Here is an 18,145-nt window from a genome sequence, read left to right as displayed (position 1 = left end):
TGAAAGAAATTATGCAATAGATGTATAGAGCATTTATCAGTTTTTATTGTACATATTTCGCGTAACTGTATTAACAGAAATAAGGGCGGGCCTGAAGTGTTTTGATGAGATGAGCATGAGCCCATGGGTGGCGGCTAGAATGGGCCATAGGAAAGCCCATTTGGCGTGTAACGGGGTCGCAATCGGAGGGAGAAGCAGACTCTGGAGTTTATCCTCTCCGCGGTGCGAGAGAGCGATGAGGAAAAGAAAGAAAGAAAGAAAAAGATGGGAAGTGCGTTTGTGGAAATCCAAGTTCCTGGGCAGAAGCTGGTGAACGGAGTTCCATTCCCTGCGGTGGTGTCTTCGCCTCTCACTCTCACCGACGCCGTCAAAACGCACAAACCCTTCCTCGAATCACTCCTACTCCAATCGGGCGCTGTCCTCTTCAGGGGCTTCCCTCTCTCCACTCCTTCCCACTTCAACGACGTCGTGGAGGCCTTCGGCTACGAGGAGCTTCCCTACGTGGGTGGCGCCGCTCCCCGCACCAACGTCGTGGGTCGTGTCTTCACCGCCAATGAGTCCCCTCCCGATCAGAAGATCCCTTTCCACCACGAGATGGCCCAGGTTCCTGAATTCCCTTCCAAATTGTTCTTCTTCTGCCAAGTGGAGCCCCGGAGTGGGGGCGAAACCCCCATTGTTCTCAGCCATCTGGTTTACCAAAGGATGAGGGACAAGTACCCTTACTTTGTTCAGAGACTAGAGAAGCATGGTTTGTTGTACACCAGGGTTTTAGGGGAAGACGATAACCCTTCCTCTCCAATTGGCCGTGGCTGGAAATCAACATTCTTAACCACCGACAAAGACCTCGCTCAACAAAGGTTCTTTTTTTCCTGTTGATGTTTTTAATCATTTATTTTGACATTTTTAAGTAAACTTCTCCGTGAGTATTTATAGAAGAAGACTAAGGGAACTGCATTAGGTTCTTTTTAAAGTATGCTTTTAGGACCAACAAGGCATCTGTCCGATTAAATGTAGTTGAAAGGTAGGCAATTAGATTCCTTGGTGGAGATTAATACCAATAAAATAGTTATAAAAAAGATAAAGTAAGGTTTTAGTTTGAATCTTATAGATGAAAAGAGGAGTGACTCAAGCAAATGTTATCTATCAATCAGACTTTTCGCAGAAATGAGTCATGGGTAATGCCACTGGACTTCCCACCAATAATATAATTAAAAAAAATGTTATATATAAGTTAAAAATAAGTTTTTTGTAAAAGTTAGAGTTTCTACAAATTAATTTATATATTAGCTGGTAATTTTAGCTTACAAAAAGTTTTTTTTTCTTTTCTATTTTTATAAATGCTTAATACAAAAGGTTATCCAAATAAGCTTTTATTTACATGGAAAAGAAAAGTAAAATAGAGTAAAAATATTGGGTTTCGGAATGTTTGCATTGCAGGGCTGCTAAACTGGGTATGAAGCTGGAATGGTTGGAAGATGGAGTGAAGACAGTAATGGGTCCAATTCCGGGTGTGAAATATGACGAGAAGAGACAACGGAAAATATGGTTTAACAGCATGGTGGCCGCTTACACCGGCTGGGAAGATGAATTGAATGATCCTGTTAAGGCTGTAACCTTTGGGGATGGTCAACCGCTACCCTCTCACATTGTCTATGATTGTCTCCACATACTGGAGGAGGAATCTGTTGCCATTCCTTGGCAAAAAGGGGACATTCTCTTGATTGACAATTGGGCTGTCCTTCATTCCAGAAGATCTTTCGATCCACCTCGCAGGGTCCTAGCTTCCCTTGTCAAGTAAGCATTATACCATATTGCAGTAGCTACAATGTTTCAACTACCTTATATTCTATTTGTATGGTAATTGTAATTTCATAGCAGCATCAAGGATATATATATATATATACACCAACATACTTGAAAGTCGAGACAATAACTGCTTCAGCAGTAATTGCTGAATCTTGAAATATTTTTAAGCATTTAGAAACTAGAACCACAAAATGTAGCCTTACATTGCAAGTACTCTGAGTACAAACGTGCCTATATAAATGCCGAATTACAAATTATGTCGGTACCAATTGGAGAGCAGCGAAATCCTTCCTCTACTACATCAAAAAATTTCTGTCTAATGAAACGCAATTGACACATCGTTTCCATGACAAAAGTTTCTATTTTATTACATATCTATTGAAAAAAGGGGAAGGGAGTGTATAAAGAATGGAAGGGAAAAAGACAATGGAGTAGTGGGACGAAAATGATGTTGGTGTGTAAAACTATCTTCCCTGAACAAGCCCACTGAATACCTGGCTGTTTCCAGCTAGAGTCGCTTCCCACTCAACAGAAGAAAGCATGATTTGTGAGAGGGAAATCACAACTTGCTTCATATCAGGGCGTAATACGGGATCCTCATCCACACATTGCTTTGCCAACATAGCCATCTATGCACGCTCAGAACACACCAAAACACAAAGTACAATGAGTCATTACGATAAAACATCATGCAAATTGTTATGCCTACTCCAAAGTTGATGGATTTTTTTTTACGCCGATAATATGACTACGAGAAATTATGAAGAAAAAAAAAAGAGAGTAACATTTCCTTAATTAGGTTCTGAGCTGGACAATTTTCTGTCTACCTTGGTGAAAAACAAATACCCTTGACCTTGTCCATAATCATAACAGTAGAAAAATGGAAAAATCAACTTACCTTAAATACACAATCATGGGGATACAGATCCATCATAATAGGGTCAACGAGGTTTCTCGTGCTTGACAGGCTCACGGACTCGGGTGAGTTCCTGAGAACTGCCAACATCTGCAATTTAACATGCCATAATAGATGAAACAAGGAGAAATGTACAGGTGTAATAAAGCACAAATCCGACAACTAGTACAGGAAAGCACAGGTGTTGCAGCCGCCAAGTTTATGAGATTGCTATATCAAAAGTCAAAGCAAAGAAATTACTACTTATTAAGTTATTATTCCCATTGCATTTGATTTAAGCTTTACTCTCACATAAATTTAGTATATATCTAAGAATACATTCGAAAAAACAATACTAATTTATATTAAAAGTGGACTGTCATCTTCATCCCTAAAATTCCTTAATGAAAAATCAAGCGGTAAAGTCATTTGACAAGATGAAAATTATTTTTCTCCTTAGTAATGTGATTAGGGTGGAATGTAGATCAGCTTGACCTATCTGGTTCAGAGAAAGTCAAGACAGTATACATGATAACACTTCATTAGTTTCTCATGCGATACTTCGACTTACAATAAGAAAATCGTGTCATATAAGCAGAACTTACAATAGATGCCAATGATCGTTTTTCAGGACCTTGTGTTTGAATAATAGCCTCCTTCCCTGATATAATCTCAAAAAGAACAACACCAAATGCGTAGACATCACTTTTGGTCGTTGCTAAGCCATTGCTCAAGTATCTGCAAAATAACAAAAATAAAAAATAAAAAATTTCTTTCCATATAAGAGGAATAATCTTGTACAAGTAGACATACTCTGGAGCTAGATATCCATATGCATTTACAACTTTGGTTGCTGTGGTTTCTCCCGCATTTGTTTTACATACAAGTTTCGCTAACCCAAAATCTGATATCTGGAAAAATAGTGAGAGAGATCTGCCAATCAACAAATCTGTAAAAAAACATTTATAAATAATTTAATGTTGTTTAAATTTGTTATTACCTTGGCTCTAAAGGAAGCATCGAGTAAAATGTTGCTTGTCTTAATGTCTTGATGGACGTAACGAGTTTTTGTATGCTCATGTATGTATTCAAGGCCCCTAGCAGCATCAAGTGCAACTTGGACCCTTGTGATCCAAGAAAGTGGTGAATGACCTGTTAGCAAGAAAAAAACAGTTCTTAAACCACATGCATATGGAAATGAGAAACTATTTCATCTTTGAATAATGTAAGCAGTTTTGTTCAGTACTGACTTCCAGAGTTCCTCTATAAATTTTATCCGAGTATTTCTAAATTAAAAAAGAAAAGGCTTTACAGTAAAGTAGCAGCTGGTGTGATCTTACCATTATTTTGAGGATCATGCAAATGACTGCTGAGTGAACCCTTCTGAGCATATTCATAAATAAGGAAAAACTCATCATGACTAGCCGCATAGCCGATAAATTCTACCTTGACAAAATTAAAAAGAAATAGGACTCAAACTCTTGAAAATTGAAATGCTGCAAGTACTTTGTTTTGAAATCAAAGCATGTAATTTATTTTGAACAACAAAGACATTACCAGATTAGCATGATGAACCTTGCACAGAACTTTCATTTCTGATGTGAACTCTTTAGTTTTAGCACCTGTCATTCTTTTAATAGCAACTTCCTAGAATGATTTAAATACATACCAAAATAGTATGAGAGTTACTTGCTTCATAATTTCTTTCTGCTGAAGGACTTGTCTTATTATATAACAGAATTAGAAGTATACGGCCACAAACCTGGTCACGAAGGAGGCCATAGTAAACTGAACCATATTTTCTATGCCCAAGTAGATTTGAATCAGAGAAACCATCAGTCGAGGAAAAAATCTCTTCATGTGAAAAAACTACAGGCTTGTCCATGTCCAATATGTCAGGTATTAAGGCTGCAATAACAAATAGAATATGTTATGCATAGCTTCTAAATTTAGGCTGCAATAACGTGTATATTGAAGAGTCCAATAAGTAGGCTGGTTACTTGATGCTTTGGTAATTTGGTGACTACTGGATTCACCGTCAGTTTGCTTCTGGTCCACAGATTTGCCACATCCACAAAACAAATTTGGATTCCCAAAAACATAAAACTTATTAGAGATCTTTCCTTCAGAATCTTTTGCCTTATTTCTGGCTTCAATCAAACAATTGGGTGATCTCAGGGCCACACATAGGATAATGCTTAATATTATCAGAGCAAGACCAACCCCTAAACCTCCAACGATCCATTCATGGGATACACGAGCCTTATGGTTGATTTGGTCAGCTGCAGGAAAAAAGAAATTCATACTCAATGATTGCACAAATAACTGGACCCAAAAAAAACTGCAAAATTTGAATCACAAATGAGTGAAATCCAAGAGAAGCAAATAACTTTTTGTTCCGCGTCTCAATGCGTTGAGTAATAAACAAAGGGAAAATTATTTTTACGCACAAATACAATCTTGTTTGAGGCTGATAAAAAAAAAAAAGATATTGTTTGGGGGGAAAATAAGAAAAGAAATGTGCATTCAGAAGTACGTTTGTCTTGTTTTATTAATTAAAAAGGAAGTGGGGGTAAGACTTGTCACTTGTCTAGTAGAAATGGTGTATAAATGTATTTGTCTTAAAGAAAAACAAGTAAATAAATGCAGATTTTACCAAATTGCTGTTTCAAACACTAATTTTCTACACAACATTTTTTTTTGTTAAATAATTTTTCCTTTGGGCTTTTAGAGATCAATAACATTGGTAAGGATAAGCATAAACTAAAAGAACAAGATTAATATATGTAAGCAAAACTTTAACCTCTACTAATTTGCAAATAGATAAAGACACGAGTGATTTTTCCTTTCTGAAGGAAAACTAAAATGGCTCCTCCTTTTCTTGCATATCCATACCTGAAAAATTATCAACAGATGGGGAAGGGGTTGGAGCTGGAGGAGTGTCATTCTTCAAGTGGTAAAGCTCACCAGGAACTGCAATGCAGTTAAATAATTGAATATTGCAATCATGACTAAATTAAATTTAGCAAAGTACATAAGCTTAGGTGACCAAAAGAACGTCTTTCAACTTCAATGCTCTTGAAGTACTGCATTAAGTAGTTTATTTCCAAATCCAACTATTGAACATTAATTACTAGAAGCACCTCAATTTCCCAAATCCCCTCTATTAGTTATAAAATGAAAACAGTATATATGCACTTGCATAAAACAATAGTAATTAATAGTACCAAAGCAGCAATCAGACTAAAAAGGATTAAACGTCCCTTTCAAACAAATACACACATAAACATAACATAACACACAAGCACCATCTCACAATGAAAGTGTTAAAGAAGATTGCAAAGGCTAACCCGAATTCAAAGGTATATAATAGAGAGAGCCAACAGCGAGGGTATCAGCATTGTCAATGGCATTCACTGTCTCAATGCTATCCATACTAACCCCAAACCGGCTTGCTAGTGACTCAACACTATCACCATCTCTGATGACATAGCTCATCAAATAGTTCCAAAGTCCACTGGAGCAGCTACAGAACAAGCTCAGTGATATGACACCACCTTTTCTAACCCAACGAGTGGTGTTTGGCAAGAGAGCAAGCCCATCATAGGCTTCCATTACCAAATCATGCACAAACCCTCCATTGGATTTCACAGTGAGAGTGGTGTTAGACACATACTTCTTCATACCAGCAGCACAAGAACAGTTTTTCCTGATGAATATATATTCCCAGCCATTGCCTTCAACAGTGACCTCATCTGGCAGCACGTCAAACATGCTTTGTATCATAGCCAAAGTCTGGTTTGGTCGAGGCTTGAAGGCTAAGAAAGAAGTGCAAACATGGCTTGTGTCTGTACATTTCATGGGTGTGGGATATGAACTTGTGCAGTAAAGACAAAGCAGAAAGATGTTTAAGTGTAGTAGCAACTTCAAACGGGGTTTTTGTATAAGATTCATTTCAGAATGTGTACAGTTTGTCTGTGATGAATGGTAAGAAAATTTGAGTTGAGGAACTTAAGGAATGGAAAAGAACTTTGTTCTGAGAAAGTAGTTTATAATGGAAGATAGAATGGGGACAATAAAGAAGGAAAGTTTATTCAAGTTTGAAGGCAAATGGAACATTTAAGTACACATAAAACCATTCACATTTTAAAGGAGCACAGACTTGAATGCAAGATATAAGTGTTTGATAAAGGGTTGCAGTTCCAACTTAAAGATTAACCTGTTTTGTTCTTATTCTTCAACACTTCGATGCAATTCAGATAGTGCCGAAAGAAATATCATAGAAAGATATGTGAGAATGGTTGATGAAAAGGTAAACGGGATGTGGTAAACTCGACAAGCAACCAAAGGAAATGCGTACTGAATTGTCGATGGAAGAAGAAAGTGATGAAGAGGCTGCGAACACAACATTTATTTTGAACCGAAAATAATGAAACAATATAACTTTGAGAACCTACTATCTGGATAGGGACGTTTTGACATTTTCTAGCTAATATTTTCTCATAACAAAAATTAATAACATAACATTTTTACTTATAAATCTTCCTTACTTTTACAATTCTATGAGTTTCAAAACAAATACTAATAAGGTTTAACACATTTAGTAAATAAATCATTAATTCTTTAAATTTGTTGTCAGATATTCAATTTTTTAACTATATATATTTTTTATTCTTTTAATACTTTTTGTAATATGGATTCCCCCACGAAAAAGCAATAGAACTTTTCTTGGTCTCTACAAAAGAAATTAGCCTCCAATTTCTAATTACAACAAAATAGTACAAAAACAAGAAAATGACTTTTTTTTTTTTGACATGGGAGGAAAACACATTTGGCCATTTGGGTCTCAAATGATCAGAGAGGTGCGTCGGTAAGAAGGTCACAATTGGTTGACTCGTTGCAACCGACACAAAAAAAAGTATTCGGTGCTTCTGAGTTATATTTATGAGAGGTGCACTTTCAGCTGAGGAAGTGGCAATTGGCGAAGCGTGAAGGGAGGAAAAAGGATTGGATATAAAGATGGGAGTATCGTAGTGACGGGTGTAGTGAATGAATACTCTGCAAGTCTAGGACAGTGTCGCACATGGACTGAAGACAAAGTGTTTGCTGCTATAAATATAACTTGGATCTCACTCCATATCACTTGAGTTGAGGGACACAACACACTCTATTGCTTATTATTAATTAAAAAACAACAGTTGAAATTATAATTCATTTTAATATTTATTACACCTATTTAATTTCATCAAAACTTTTACATTATTTATTTAATTATTAAGAGTTGAATCTTATATTTTAAAATGTATTTTCTTCAGGGAGTTAGATCTAATATAAATACGAGTAGTCAAGCACATTCTCCAACACACATTTTATTATTAATTATAAATTACAAAATATTGAATGAGAAGTGACATTTACCATAATTTCCATTTTTAATAACTTGTAGTTAGAAACAGAGAGTATGTTAAAAAAAGTGTAACAAAGTTATGGAAAAGAATCGTCCCCCATTCTATTGATCAATAGGTAATTATATACAAGTATACAGGCTAAATTATCTCCCTCATATCTTTGATATGATTTGACAATATTCTGCAATAAAGGAGAATTAAAACCAACAAAATATACGCCAAATTAAATATTCTAATAGAGGAAATAATCTCAAGAATTATGCATGAGAGCATAACCCGTATATCATATCCCATATTACCCTCCCTCAAGGTGGAGCATGAGGATTACGAATGCCCAGCTTGTTAAGCAGAGTCTGAAATTGATGTCGTCCCAAGGCTTTTGTAAGGATGTCGGCAAGTTGCTCTTGTGTCGGAACATATGATGGTTGAATGGTGCCTTGAAGTATCTCATTACGAATGAAATGACAATCCACTTCAATATGCTTTGTCCGTTCATGGAAAACTGGATTTTTCGCTATATGCAAAGCAGCCTGACTATCACAGTGGAGGTGCATAGGTCCTTTATGAGAAATGTCTAAATCAGCCAGTAAGCTCCGGAGCCACTTAAGTTCACAACAAGTAGTAGCCATAGAACGGTATTCTGCTTCAGCAGATGAACGAGAGACAGTATGTTGTTTCTTGGTTTTCCAAGATATAGGAGAGTGACCCAAGAACACAACCCACCCAGTAGTTGAACGCCGAGTTAATGGACATCCGGCCCAGTCGGAATCACACCATCCATGTAGTTGGAAATCAGATGTGCTTTTGAGGAGAATTCCTTGCCCAGGACTTCCTTTGAGGTATCTCACAATTCGAATGGCTGCATTCCAATGTTCTTCACGCGGTTGTTGCATGAATTGCGACAAGGTATGAACACAGTACGACAATTCCGGTCTGGTAAAACACAAGTATATGAGGCGCCCAACAAGGCGTCGATACCTGTCAGGTTGATCAATGTAGCGTCCAGTGGCGAGTCCAAGTTGATGATTCTGCTCAAGAGGTGTAGCCACGGGCTGTGCACCAAGCAGGCCTGCTTCTTGAATGATGTCTAATGCATATTTACGTTGACACAAAAATATTCCACTTGAATTCCTTGCAACTTCTACTCCCAAAAAATATTTTAAATGTCCCAAGTCTTTCATGTGAAAGCACTTGCTAAGATATTCTTTAAAGCGTTGAATTGCAGCGGAATCGTTCCCACATATGATTAAATCATCTACATATACCAGAACCATCATTTGCACTCCATGGGCAAGAAGAGTAAAGAGTGAGTGGTCACAACCTGATTGACGGAATCCAAAGTTTATCAAAGCAGATGATAATTTGGCAAACCAACAACGAGGGGCTTGCTTCAAACCGTATAAAGACTTTTTCAATTTACAAACATGGTTCGGTTGAGAAGCATGAAAGCCCGGAGGAAGCTTCATGTAGACATCTTCATGTAAATCACCATGAAGGAAAGCATTGTGGACGTCCATTTGATGCAATTCCCACTTCTTTGTCGCTGCAACAGCAAGAACAAGGCGAACCGTAACCATTTTGACAACAGGGGCAAATGTCTCAGTATAGTCAACCCCTTCTTTTTTATGATTCCCGAGAATAACCAGCCTCGCCTTGTATCGCTCTATCGTGTCATCTGAATTATGCTTGATCTTGTATACCCATTTACAACCAAGAGGTTTCTTCCCATCCGGTAGAGTTTCTAGAGACCATGTTCCATTGGCTTCTAGTGCATGAAGTTCTTGCTGCATTGCAAGCCTCCATTTGGCATCTTGCACTGCTTCAGCATAATGAATGGGTTCTCGGGCTAGAGTAATAGCAGCAACAAACCTGCAATGCTTTTCAGAGAAATTTTCACAACTTATATAGTGAGATATAGGATAGGGAGTACCTGAAGAATACTGTGAAGTGGATTGACTTGGAGATGGACTTAACTTCTTTATGGTGTGAGTTACATACTCACGTAGCTTCACGGAAGGCAATTTGGTACGATGACCTCTTCCTAGTTCCTCCAAACTGCTTTGACGAACAAGCTCTAGTGAGTCAACATTAGGAGTTGGATTATTTCCTTCTTCTACGAGCTCATCACTTCTCTCACTGTCTAAGGCAACAGTTCCCTCCCTCACTTCAGAACCTACAACTACCTCATTGAGTGTATTTTCTCCCATCCTTGTGTCATTATCCAAATCATTATCATCATCATTATCCAATGCATCGTTCATTAACGACGAATCCATAGATAAATCATATTTGACCCCAGCTGTAGGTGTGAAAGGAAACTCCGTTTCAAAGAACTCAACATCACGAGACACAAAATAGCATTGAGTATCTAAATCAAATAATTTCCAACCCTTCTTCCCATAGGGGTAACCCACAAAGATACACTTTCGACTTCGACTAGCAAACTTATCACCATGTCTATCCAAGTTGTGTGCATAGCATAAACAACCAAAAACTTTTAAATGCTCATACATTGGGGCTTGACCATACAACATCTCATACGGTGTTTTTCCAGACAACACTGGAGTGGGAGTACGATTAATCAAGTATCCAGCTGTTAAGACACACTCACCCCAAAAAGAAATAGGGAGATTACCTTGAAATCGTAGAGCACGAGCAACATTAAGAATGTGTCTATGCTTTCTTTCTACTCTTCCGTTTTGTTGTGGGGTTCCTGGACAAGATGTTTGAAATACTATCCCGTGTTCATGAAAGTAGTTTCTCAAACATGTAAATTCAGTACCATTATCGCTACGTAGCACTTTAATCTGTTTGCCAAATTGTCTTTCTATTAATGTAAAGAAATTCAGCAATGTACGTGACACTTCTCTTTTATCATAAATCAAATAAATTCAAATAGCACGAGAAAAATCATCCATTATTGTCAAAAAATATGAAGCACCACAAGAAGAGGGGGTTCTATAGGGCCCCCACAAATCACAGTGTATTAATTCAAAACTACCACTAGCATTATTTGTACTTAACGGAAAGACATCTCTAGTTTGCTTAGCCCGTAAACATACATCACATGGTTTGTTCTTTAAAATAATGTTATCACACCTCATGTTGGAAGCTAATTTAGTGACCTTGAAAGAAGGGTGCCTCATGCGTTGATGCCACAGATTAAGTTCGCAAGTTCCATTAGCTTTGTGTGCTTTCTCACTTCGGATTCCTTTAAAGAAGTAAAGTCCATCTCGTTGTTCACCCACTCCAATCAGCATCTTCGAAGTGCAATCCTGCATAACACATAAGTTGTTAGTGAAATAGACAACACAATTTGTTTCATTTGTCAATTGAGAAATAGACAACAGGTTGCAACTCAATGTTGGCACATAAAGCACATTTTCCACTTTCAATCCTCCATCAAGTGTCACTGCCCCTTCTTTGTTTGCCATCAGTTGTTTTCCATCTGGAAGTCTCACTGGACACCCAATTACGTCTCTCAGCCCACATAATAAACTCAAGTTTCCTGTCATGTGGCTAGAGGCCCCTGTGTCTATGATCCACTCACTATGTTTACCTGTCATTTTGTCACTTGTGGTTCCTTTGTGATTGTTCAACAAATCCTTTAGAGTTTTCCATTGTTCAGATCTTAGTCCACTCAATGCATTTTCATTAGTCCCATTGGTTTCTCCATTCACTTGCATTGCATTTGCTCGAAAACCTCCATTCAAATTTCCTGAATTATCTTTTGCATGCAAGTCATACGGTGAAGGTATCTTTTTCACCAATTCGGTCTTCTTCTCGATCTCAGCTTTATCCATGAGAAGAGTTTTGTCACACGTTCTCACCAAGACTTTGTACGCTCTGATACCATAACAAAGTTATGGAAAAGAATCGTCCCCCATTCTATTAATCAATAGGTAATTATATACAAATATACAGGCTAAATTATCTCCCTCATATCTTTGATATGATTTGGCAATATTCTGCAATAAAGGAGAATTAAAACCAACAAAATATACGCCAAATTAAATATTCTAATTGAGGAAATAATCTCAAGAATTATGCATGAGAGCATAACCCGTATATCATATCCATATTAAAGTGTGTTATTATAATTTCTCATATAATATATACAATTTATTTTTCACTTGTTAAATAGCATTTTTTTATCAACTGGGTAAAATAAAACTAAATTGAATGGATTGGTATAAGTCTGTATCCGAATATTAAGAAGAAAAATATTATATATATATATAGTTTATGTTGTGAATTATGCATGCTTAATGGAGTGCACCAAGTTTCTTCCGGGAAACACAGGATTGACACCCACCACTACCAGTGGTGAACACGTACCCTACCACAGTACCACTACTTGTGGGATTCTTTTTTTTGTTTTTTTTCTGATACCATTGGACGTTTTTGCTACTCTTTTTTCGGCCCTTTTTTGTCCCTTGAATTGAAATAACTATTTAACTATCATGTGACCCAAAAGGAGAGGCCTAGGAAAACTTCTATGGGCTTCGGTATAGATCACAATAATATAAAACAACATGGATCTGTTTGATAAGCTCATTGAGAAACCTAGTCGAAGACAAAACATTTATTTCAGGGTATGAATGAGGGATAGACAAAAAATAATAATAATAAAAAGGGGGCTTCTATTTGCCGCCCCTTTTTTCTAAAAAATTCTCTCGTTTTTTTTTTTCATTTTAGAAATTGATTTCTAAAATTATTTCATATGTTTCGAAAAATAATTTAATAATTTTTCAAATATAAAAAAGTAGGGGTATATTGAAAAAGAAGGAGAGCAAAAAGTAATCTCTTACATATAAATGAAGGCCAATGGCCCAATACTATAGCCCATAACTGCGTCCAAAGGGTTTTATGTTATTATATGCATTAATTCAGTCACTAAATCTACATTATTTCAAGTCGGGTCAGAAATAAAAACTGTATTATTTCAAAGTAATCATGGGACGCAGTGCATGCATGCGGATACTTGCTTGTACATAATTTCATTTTTCTCATTTTCAATAATAATTACATCAGTGTATTGTTTGTTCTCTGTGGCTTAATGATAATTCTAAATAAGACGATTTGTTAAAAGTTATAAAGAAGTACAATAAATAAACTGACCAATACCAAAATAACAAAACTTATGATTGTATAATGATCTTAATCTTTCACTATCCAACTGATAAAAAGGAAGAGAGAGAGAGAGAGAATGAGTCAAAAAATCGTTTCGTTCTAGAAAAAAAACCCAATCATTCCATTATAGAAAAGAAAAAAAAAGAGAACCATTTGTCCATTTCATTCTGGAAAAAAAGTTCCATACAAATTTGTAGCTAGGCAGTATCTTTCCACGAAGTAGCTCATAAGTGCATTGCAGGGCAAAACTAAAAAAAAAAATCAGTGGGGTGCCAATATATATTTATTTACATACATACATCATAATCTTTAAAAGTATTTTTTTTTTAAGTTAATGTGAATGCTTTATATATATATTTTTTAATTTTTTTTTTCTCTTAGAGGTATCAAATTTTATATTTTGTGAGTAGTCCAGCCACCGAATTAGAAAATATTTTTACCAGACAACAAAACGAACTAATAAGGAAAACCATTTTTTTTCTCTCTTAAGAACAAATTTAAAAGACAGAAATGTGCAAGTTGCATGGAAACAGATAAAGTTGAACAACAAGTTTGAAGCCCTCTTTTGCGTTGTTGACCAATTACGATTCTAGACATTCATCACTAGCTCAATTCTTCATCTTTGCTTAAATAAGAGTAACTTTATATTATAGTGCTGCATAATGCCTCATCGCAATCATTCCGAGCATAAGTACCTAAAGGATCGATGCCTTCATATAACAAAATACAAAACATAAAAACCTTTCAAAAACGAAATGTAACATTATACATATTAACTATGGTCCCGGTTGGACAGTCTTGTTTTTATAATCACAAAGTTATAAATCATGAGAATAGATAGAAAATGATTTAGACAATGTATCTGTATAATATAATCTTTTGAATTTTACAGCATCTGTGCAAGTGCTTTACTCCGAGAGCAAAATAATTTTATTTTAGTAAACTTTCAAAAGGGCACAGAAAAAGCAATATTGTATCTGAAGAGAGTGATCTTATTCTCCCTCGGTTTGATTATAAACGGCCGAAAGCACCACCAAGATCGGCCACCATATCGCATACTCAATTAAATACTCCAAAGACCTAAAGATTAAAAGAAAAAATGGATCCAAGAAATATGTTATCTTTTTCTCTTTGTTTTTTTAATAGTTCATAAGTATAAATCTACTAGGCCAATTCGGATGGAATCATAAGATTTGAGGCTAGGTTTCTAAAAGAGGAAAGTTCTGTTTATGTATCCATTTTTTTATATTAAGTTAATAGTTATTTATTCATCAGATAATAACAATACCTTAGGGGGGAGGGAGGGGGAATACAAAAGATAGGTTTGGGTAAGTCCATAAGCTTATTTATATAAAGTTAAAAGTGTTTTTTTTTTAGAATTTTTCTACTAAAAATAAATAGTATTTTTTTTATGAAAAAATTTTCAAAAGTGCTTTAAAACTTGTATTCAAACATATTCTGTGTTTAATTCGGTTAAATTTTAAAGAAAAGAAAATGATAAGAAAATTTATAAATAATATTTTTTATATACCTAAAAATCATACATCACTTAAGAATTGAAGTTAATAATAGTTTATAAATATTTTTTTTCCTTAATTCACTGAGACATATTTTCAAGGACAAAACTGTGACGACTAAATAAGTGTCAAAACGAACAATACCTTGAACATGGTCACTTATCAATGTTAGTAAATTTATGATCAGAATATTGGTGCTACAAGAAGGATACATGTCACTCTTATTCCTTAGTCTCATCTGGAGCTTGTTTTGATAAACTTAAAAGTCTCATATTACTTAGAAATCGAGACTAATAATAATTTATAAATACATCTCACATCGCTTAGGAATTAAAACTAAAAATAGTTTATAAACACATCCCTACATAGAAATTAAAGCTAAAAATAATTTATAAATAATCTTCACCCTTCAGGGACAAATTTTGAAAGAGAGAGCAAATTTTGAGAAAGAGAGAGTAGAAGATAAAGTAACTAAAAAGATAATCTTGTAGGAGCCGTTTAATAGTTTTCATGCCTTTTATCCAAGAAAACAAATTTTATAATTCCTTGAGCATATATTTGGACGTGAAAAAATACATATAAGAAAAAGAAAAAGAAGTGGAAATAAAATGGACAAAAGTAAAAATAAAGAAAAAAAATTAATGAAAGTTTAAGTTGTTTAAATTGAGAGAAGAAAGAAAATTAATTTTTTTTATTGAATTGATGGAAAGTTTACCCTTTATATTTAAAAGTTTTACTTTTTTTTTGTTTTAAAAGTTTGCATAAAAAATAGCAAAAATAGAAAATAATTAGATTTTAATAATTTTTATACATTTTTTAAATAAGAAATAAAGTGAGAATAATGTGTATTTGAATTAAAATTTTAAATGAAAATATTTTCTCATACTAAATGGGTCCTTAGTTTCTCAAACAGTACGCGTGTTAGGGAGTCTTTTCTATTTCTGTCTCTTTATAAAGTGAAGGGCATTTCGTTTTTCTTTATCTTAAACCTCTTTTATTTATCAATTATCCATATTCACTCAACTTCCCTTTTATGACATGCTCTTGATCCCAATCCCAACCCTAACAACGTTCTTGTCACATCAAATTAAGCCCAACGATAGTTCCTACTAACTAATTAAACCACCAAAACTTAACCATCGGAGACAACATCAAATCTTAATGATGATATTTGATAGCAAGCGGTTTCTTCCAGTCATAATAAAGTCAATACCACAAAACTAAAGGTATTACCACGGAATATTGGTGCCTTAAAATGAAGTCAATTTTATTTTGGAAAGAAGACTAATGAGTAATGACACATTAGGACCATTGCCTTCAAAAAAAAAGTAGAAACACATATGTAAAGAATTAAATCAAAGCTCTATCAATCGAAAAGGAAAGCTACCAAAAAAAAAAAAAGAAATCCAAATTCAAAGAGTTAACTAGTGCTTTTCTTTTTTTGGGTGTGGGAATAGTGCATTTAATAAACCTCTTTCTAAGTTATGATATCTGAAGGCTTGTTTGGATGTGCAAAAAGATATAGTACCATTGTTTTGAATTTTTAAAAGAAAATGGAAAATCAGGGAAGACATTCCAACAATCTCACTTTTTTTTTTCTCTTCTAAATTTTGAACTTCAATGTACTCGGTTGAGTTACAATTTGATATAGGATGATCATGATATAAATCGGGGCACTAATTTAGTCTAACTTAAAATTGATTTAGAAGATTTGAAATTTGAAACTAAACTCGAGTTTTAGGATGAGGTCGTGTTACGATTTAGAATCTCAATCCATTTTTTTATTATTACAATTTGATTTAATATATAATATATATTTTAAAATAATTGTGTATTAATAATAATAAAGTTTATTTAATTATTAATATTTTTATAACATGATATTATATTTGTAATGAAAATGTTTATTTTAAGATATACCTTAATTAATTTTTATACTTCTTTTATTATACAAATTAATTATACTTATAATGTCTTGTAAAAAAATTATACATAGGTCCCCACCCTTTTAATCCTCATTATAATTACCAATTTAATTATACATACAATGTTTCAAAGTTTTGGACTTCATTTTAATCATCATTGAATATCTAAACATATTGATGAGATATTAAAAGAAAATCAAGGATTCCGATTGAATCTAATTCGAATTTAAATATTTTTCACGTAACCCGACAGGCGTGTGTAGGCGTGCACTAATGTACCCTTAGGAATCAATAAGCATTCTATTTTGTTACGATAGTCGTTATCAATATCTTGTTTTGTTTCTTTTGAAACTTAGTTTATTTTTCATTTTTAGAATTAATTCCTCTGGCAAAGGGAAAAAGCATACAAACAGTTGTCTTCCATGAATGTTTATGCTTGCGTTAGATAATATTAGAAATTAGAAATCATGGAATAACGACCTATTATTAGGTAGAACTAGATTGAAGCGTGGAGAGAGAAGAAGAATGTACGCAGTATGTGGCGCATATAGTTCTCATCCTCGCAGCTAAAGAAGATTTTTGGGATCTTGAGTCCATTTTAATATTACGTGTAAAAATTATGATGAGAAGATTAATCCGATCGAGAGACACAATCTAAATCATGACACCACCAATTCTAAGATATTTTCAAAAATAAGTTAAGAGTGTGCGTACATAAAAAAAATAGAATCTTTGTTTTCTTGATCTAACATTGACTTAATTTAGAACCAAAACACAATTAGCAACTACGTCGTCAAATTCAAAGCAGGCCAACTCTTAAAAAGCAATCATACATGATAGTAAAAAAGTAATTGATTTAGGTCAAGACCATTTTTTGGTCTTCCATTGTGGAAAATCAATCTTTTAGGGACGGAAAGCAAATTTGTGCCACGAACCTTGACTCACAAAAGACCCTTCTATGTACATATGTAGAAACAATCTTTAATTAACTGTGGCTACTGGCTGCTAATCATATTAAGTAACTCAATGGTAAAAATATAAAAATAAAAGAAATTTATATCTTCACTATCTTGTTTATAAAGCTAAAACCATGCGTCTAGAAAGGCCCAAAAGTAGTTTATAAGATTACATTGAACGGATTGAATATTTTCATTATATATTATATAACTTTTATTTTATTTTATTTTTCTTAAAATAATAAGATGTATTATACATGAATAATTATTATTCGTTAATTGACATCCATTAAAGTTATATATATGAGTATTTTTCTTTAGAAGTTATCATCAATGTGAATTTTTATTTTGAATTTAGAAGAGACATTTTAAATGATAAAATATATTCACAATTTTTTATTAAAAAATTAACAACTGAAAATTATAATAAAATTAAATACATATATAATAAAATATAAGATTAATTATAATACTCATCGTTAACATTTTAATTAACAGTTATTGT

The 18,145-nt window shown here is 34.2% G+C and overlaps 2 protein-coding genes and 1 long non-coding RNA gene across 3 annotated transcripts; 1 reads left to right on the top strand and 2 right to left on the bottom strand.

The window, feature by feature from the left end:
- Positions 1-170: 170 nt before the first annotated feature.
- On the top strand, positions 171-2,008 carry LOC109808979 (2-oxoglutarate (2OG) and Fe(II)-dependent oxygenase superfamily protein). The gene is made up of 2 exons (XM_020372183.3): positions 171-857; positions 1,438-2,008. Exons 1-2 carry the CDS (start codon positions 265-267, stop codon positions 1,796-1,798), a joined length of 954 nt encoding a protein of 317 aa, XP_020227772.1. The 5' UTR covers positions 171-264; the 3' UTR covers positions 1,799-2,008.
- Positions 1,934-7,309, bottom strand: LOC109808978 (lysM domain receptor-like kinase 3). Its single transcript, XM_020372180.3, has 11 exons — positions 6,052-7,309; positions 5,597-5,674; positions 4,702-4,983; positions 4,464-4,609; positions 4,259-4,348; positions 4,042-4,147; positions 3,702-3,853; positions 3,515-3,612; positions 3,307-3,439; positions 2,705-2,812; positions 1,934-2,435 (listed from the first exon to the last, which is right to left on the bottom strand). Exons 1-11 carry the CDS (start codon positions 6,653-6,655, stop codon positions 2,271-2,273), a joined length of 1,962 nt encoding a protein of 653 aa, XP_020227769.2. The 5' UTR covers positions 6,656-7,309; the 3' UTR covers positions 1,934-2,270.
- Positions 7,310-11,021: 3,712 nt separating this feature from the next.
- On the bottom strand, positions 11,022-11,933 carry LOC145952563 (uncharacterized). Its single transcript, XR_014429994.1, has 2 exons — positions 11,669-11,933; positions 11,022-11,384 (listed from the first exon to the last, which is right to left on the bottom strand). It is a non-coding gene; the product is annotated as an uncharacterized LOC145952563 (long non-coding RNA).
- Positions 11,934-18,145: the final 6,212 nt, after the last annotated feature.

The sequence above is a fragment of the Cajanus cajan genome, chromosome 10 (genome assembly GCF_000230855.2).
Source record: "Cajanus cajan strain Asha chromosome 10, NIPB_CcT2T_4, whole genome shotgun sequence".
NCBI classification, from domain to species: Eukaryota; Viridiplantae; Streptophyta; class Magnoliopsida; order Fabales; family Fabaceae; genus Cajanus; species Cajanus cajan.
This window is presented reverse-complemented; position numbering and strand designations above follow the sequence as displayed.

Coding starts and splice junctions, on each gene's coding strand:
- LOC109808979 (XM_020372183.3), top strand. CDS start 265: ATGGGAAGTGCGTTTGTGGAAATCCAAGTTCCTGGGCAGAAGCTGGTG. Junction 858..1,437: donor AAAGACCTCGCTCAACAAAG/GTTCTTTTTTTC, acceptor TTTGCATTGCAG/GGCTGCTAAACTGGGTATGA.
- LOC109808978 (XM_020372180.3), bottom strand. CDS start 6,655: ATGAATCTTATACAAAAACCCCGTTTGAAGTTGCTACTACACTTAAAC. Junction 4,148..4,258: donor AGGTTCATCATGCTAATCTG/GTAATGTCTTTG, acceptor AATTTTGTCAAG/GTAGAATTTATCGGCTATGC. Junction 3,613..3,701: donor ATGCTTCCTTTAGAGCCAAG/GTAATAACAAAT, acceptor CTATTTTTCCAG/ATATCAGATTTTGGGTTAGC.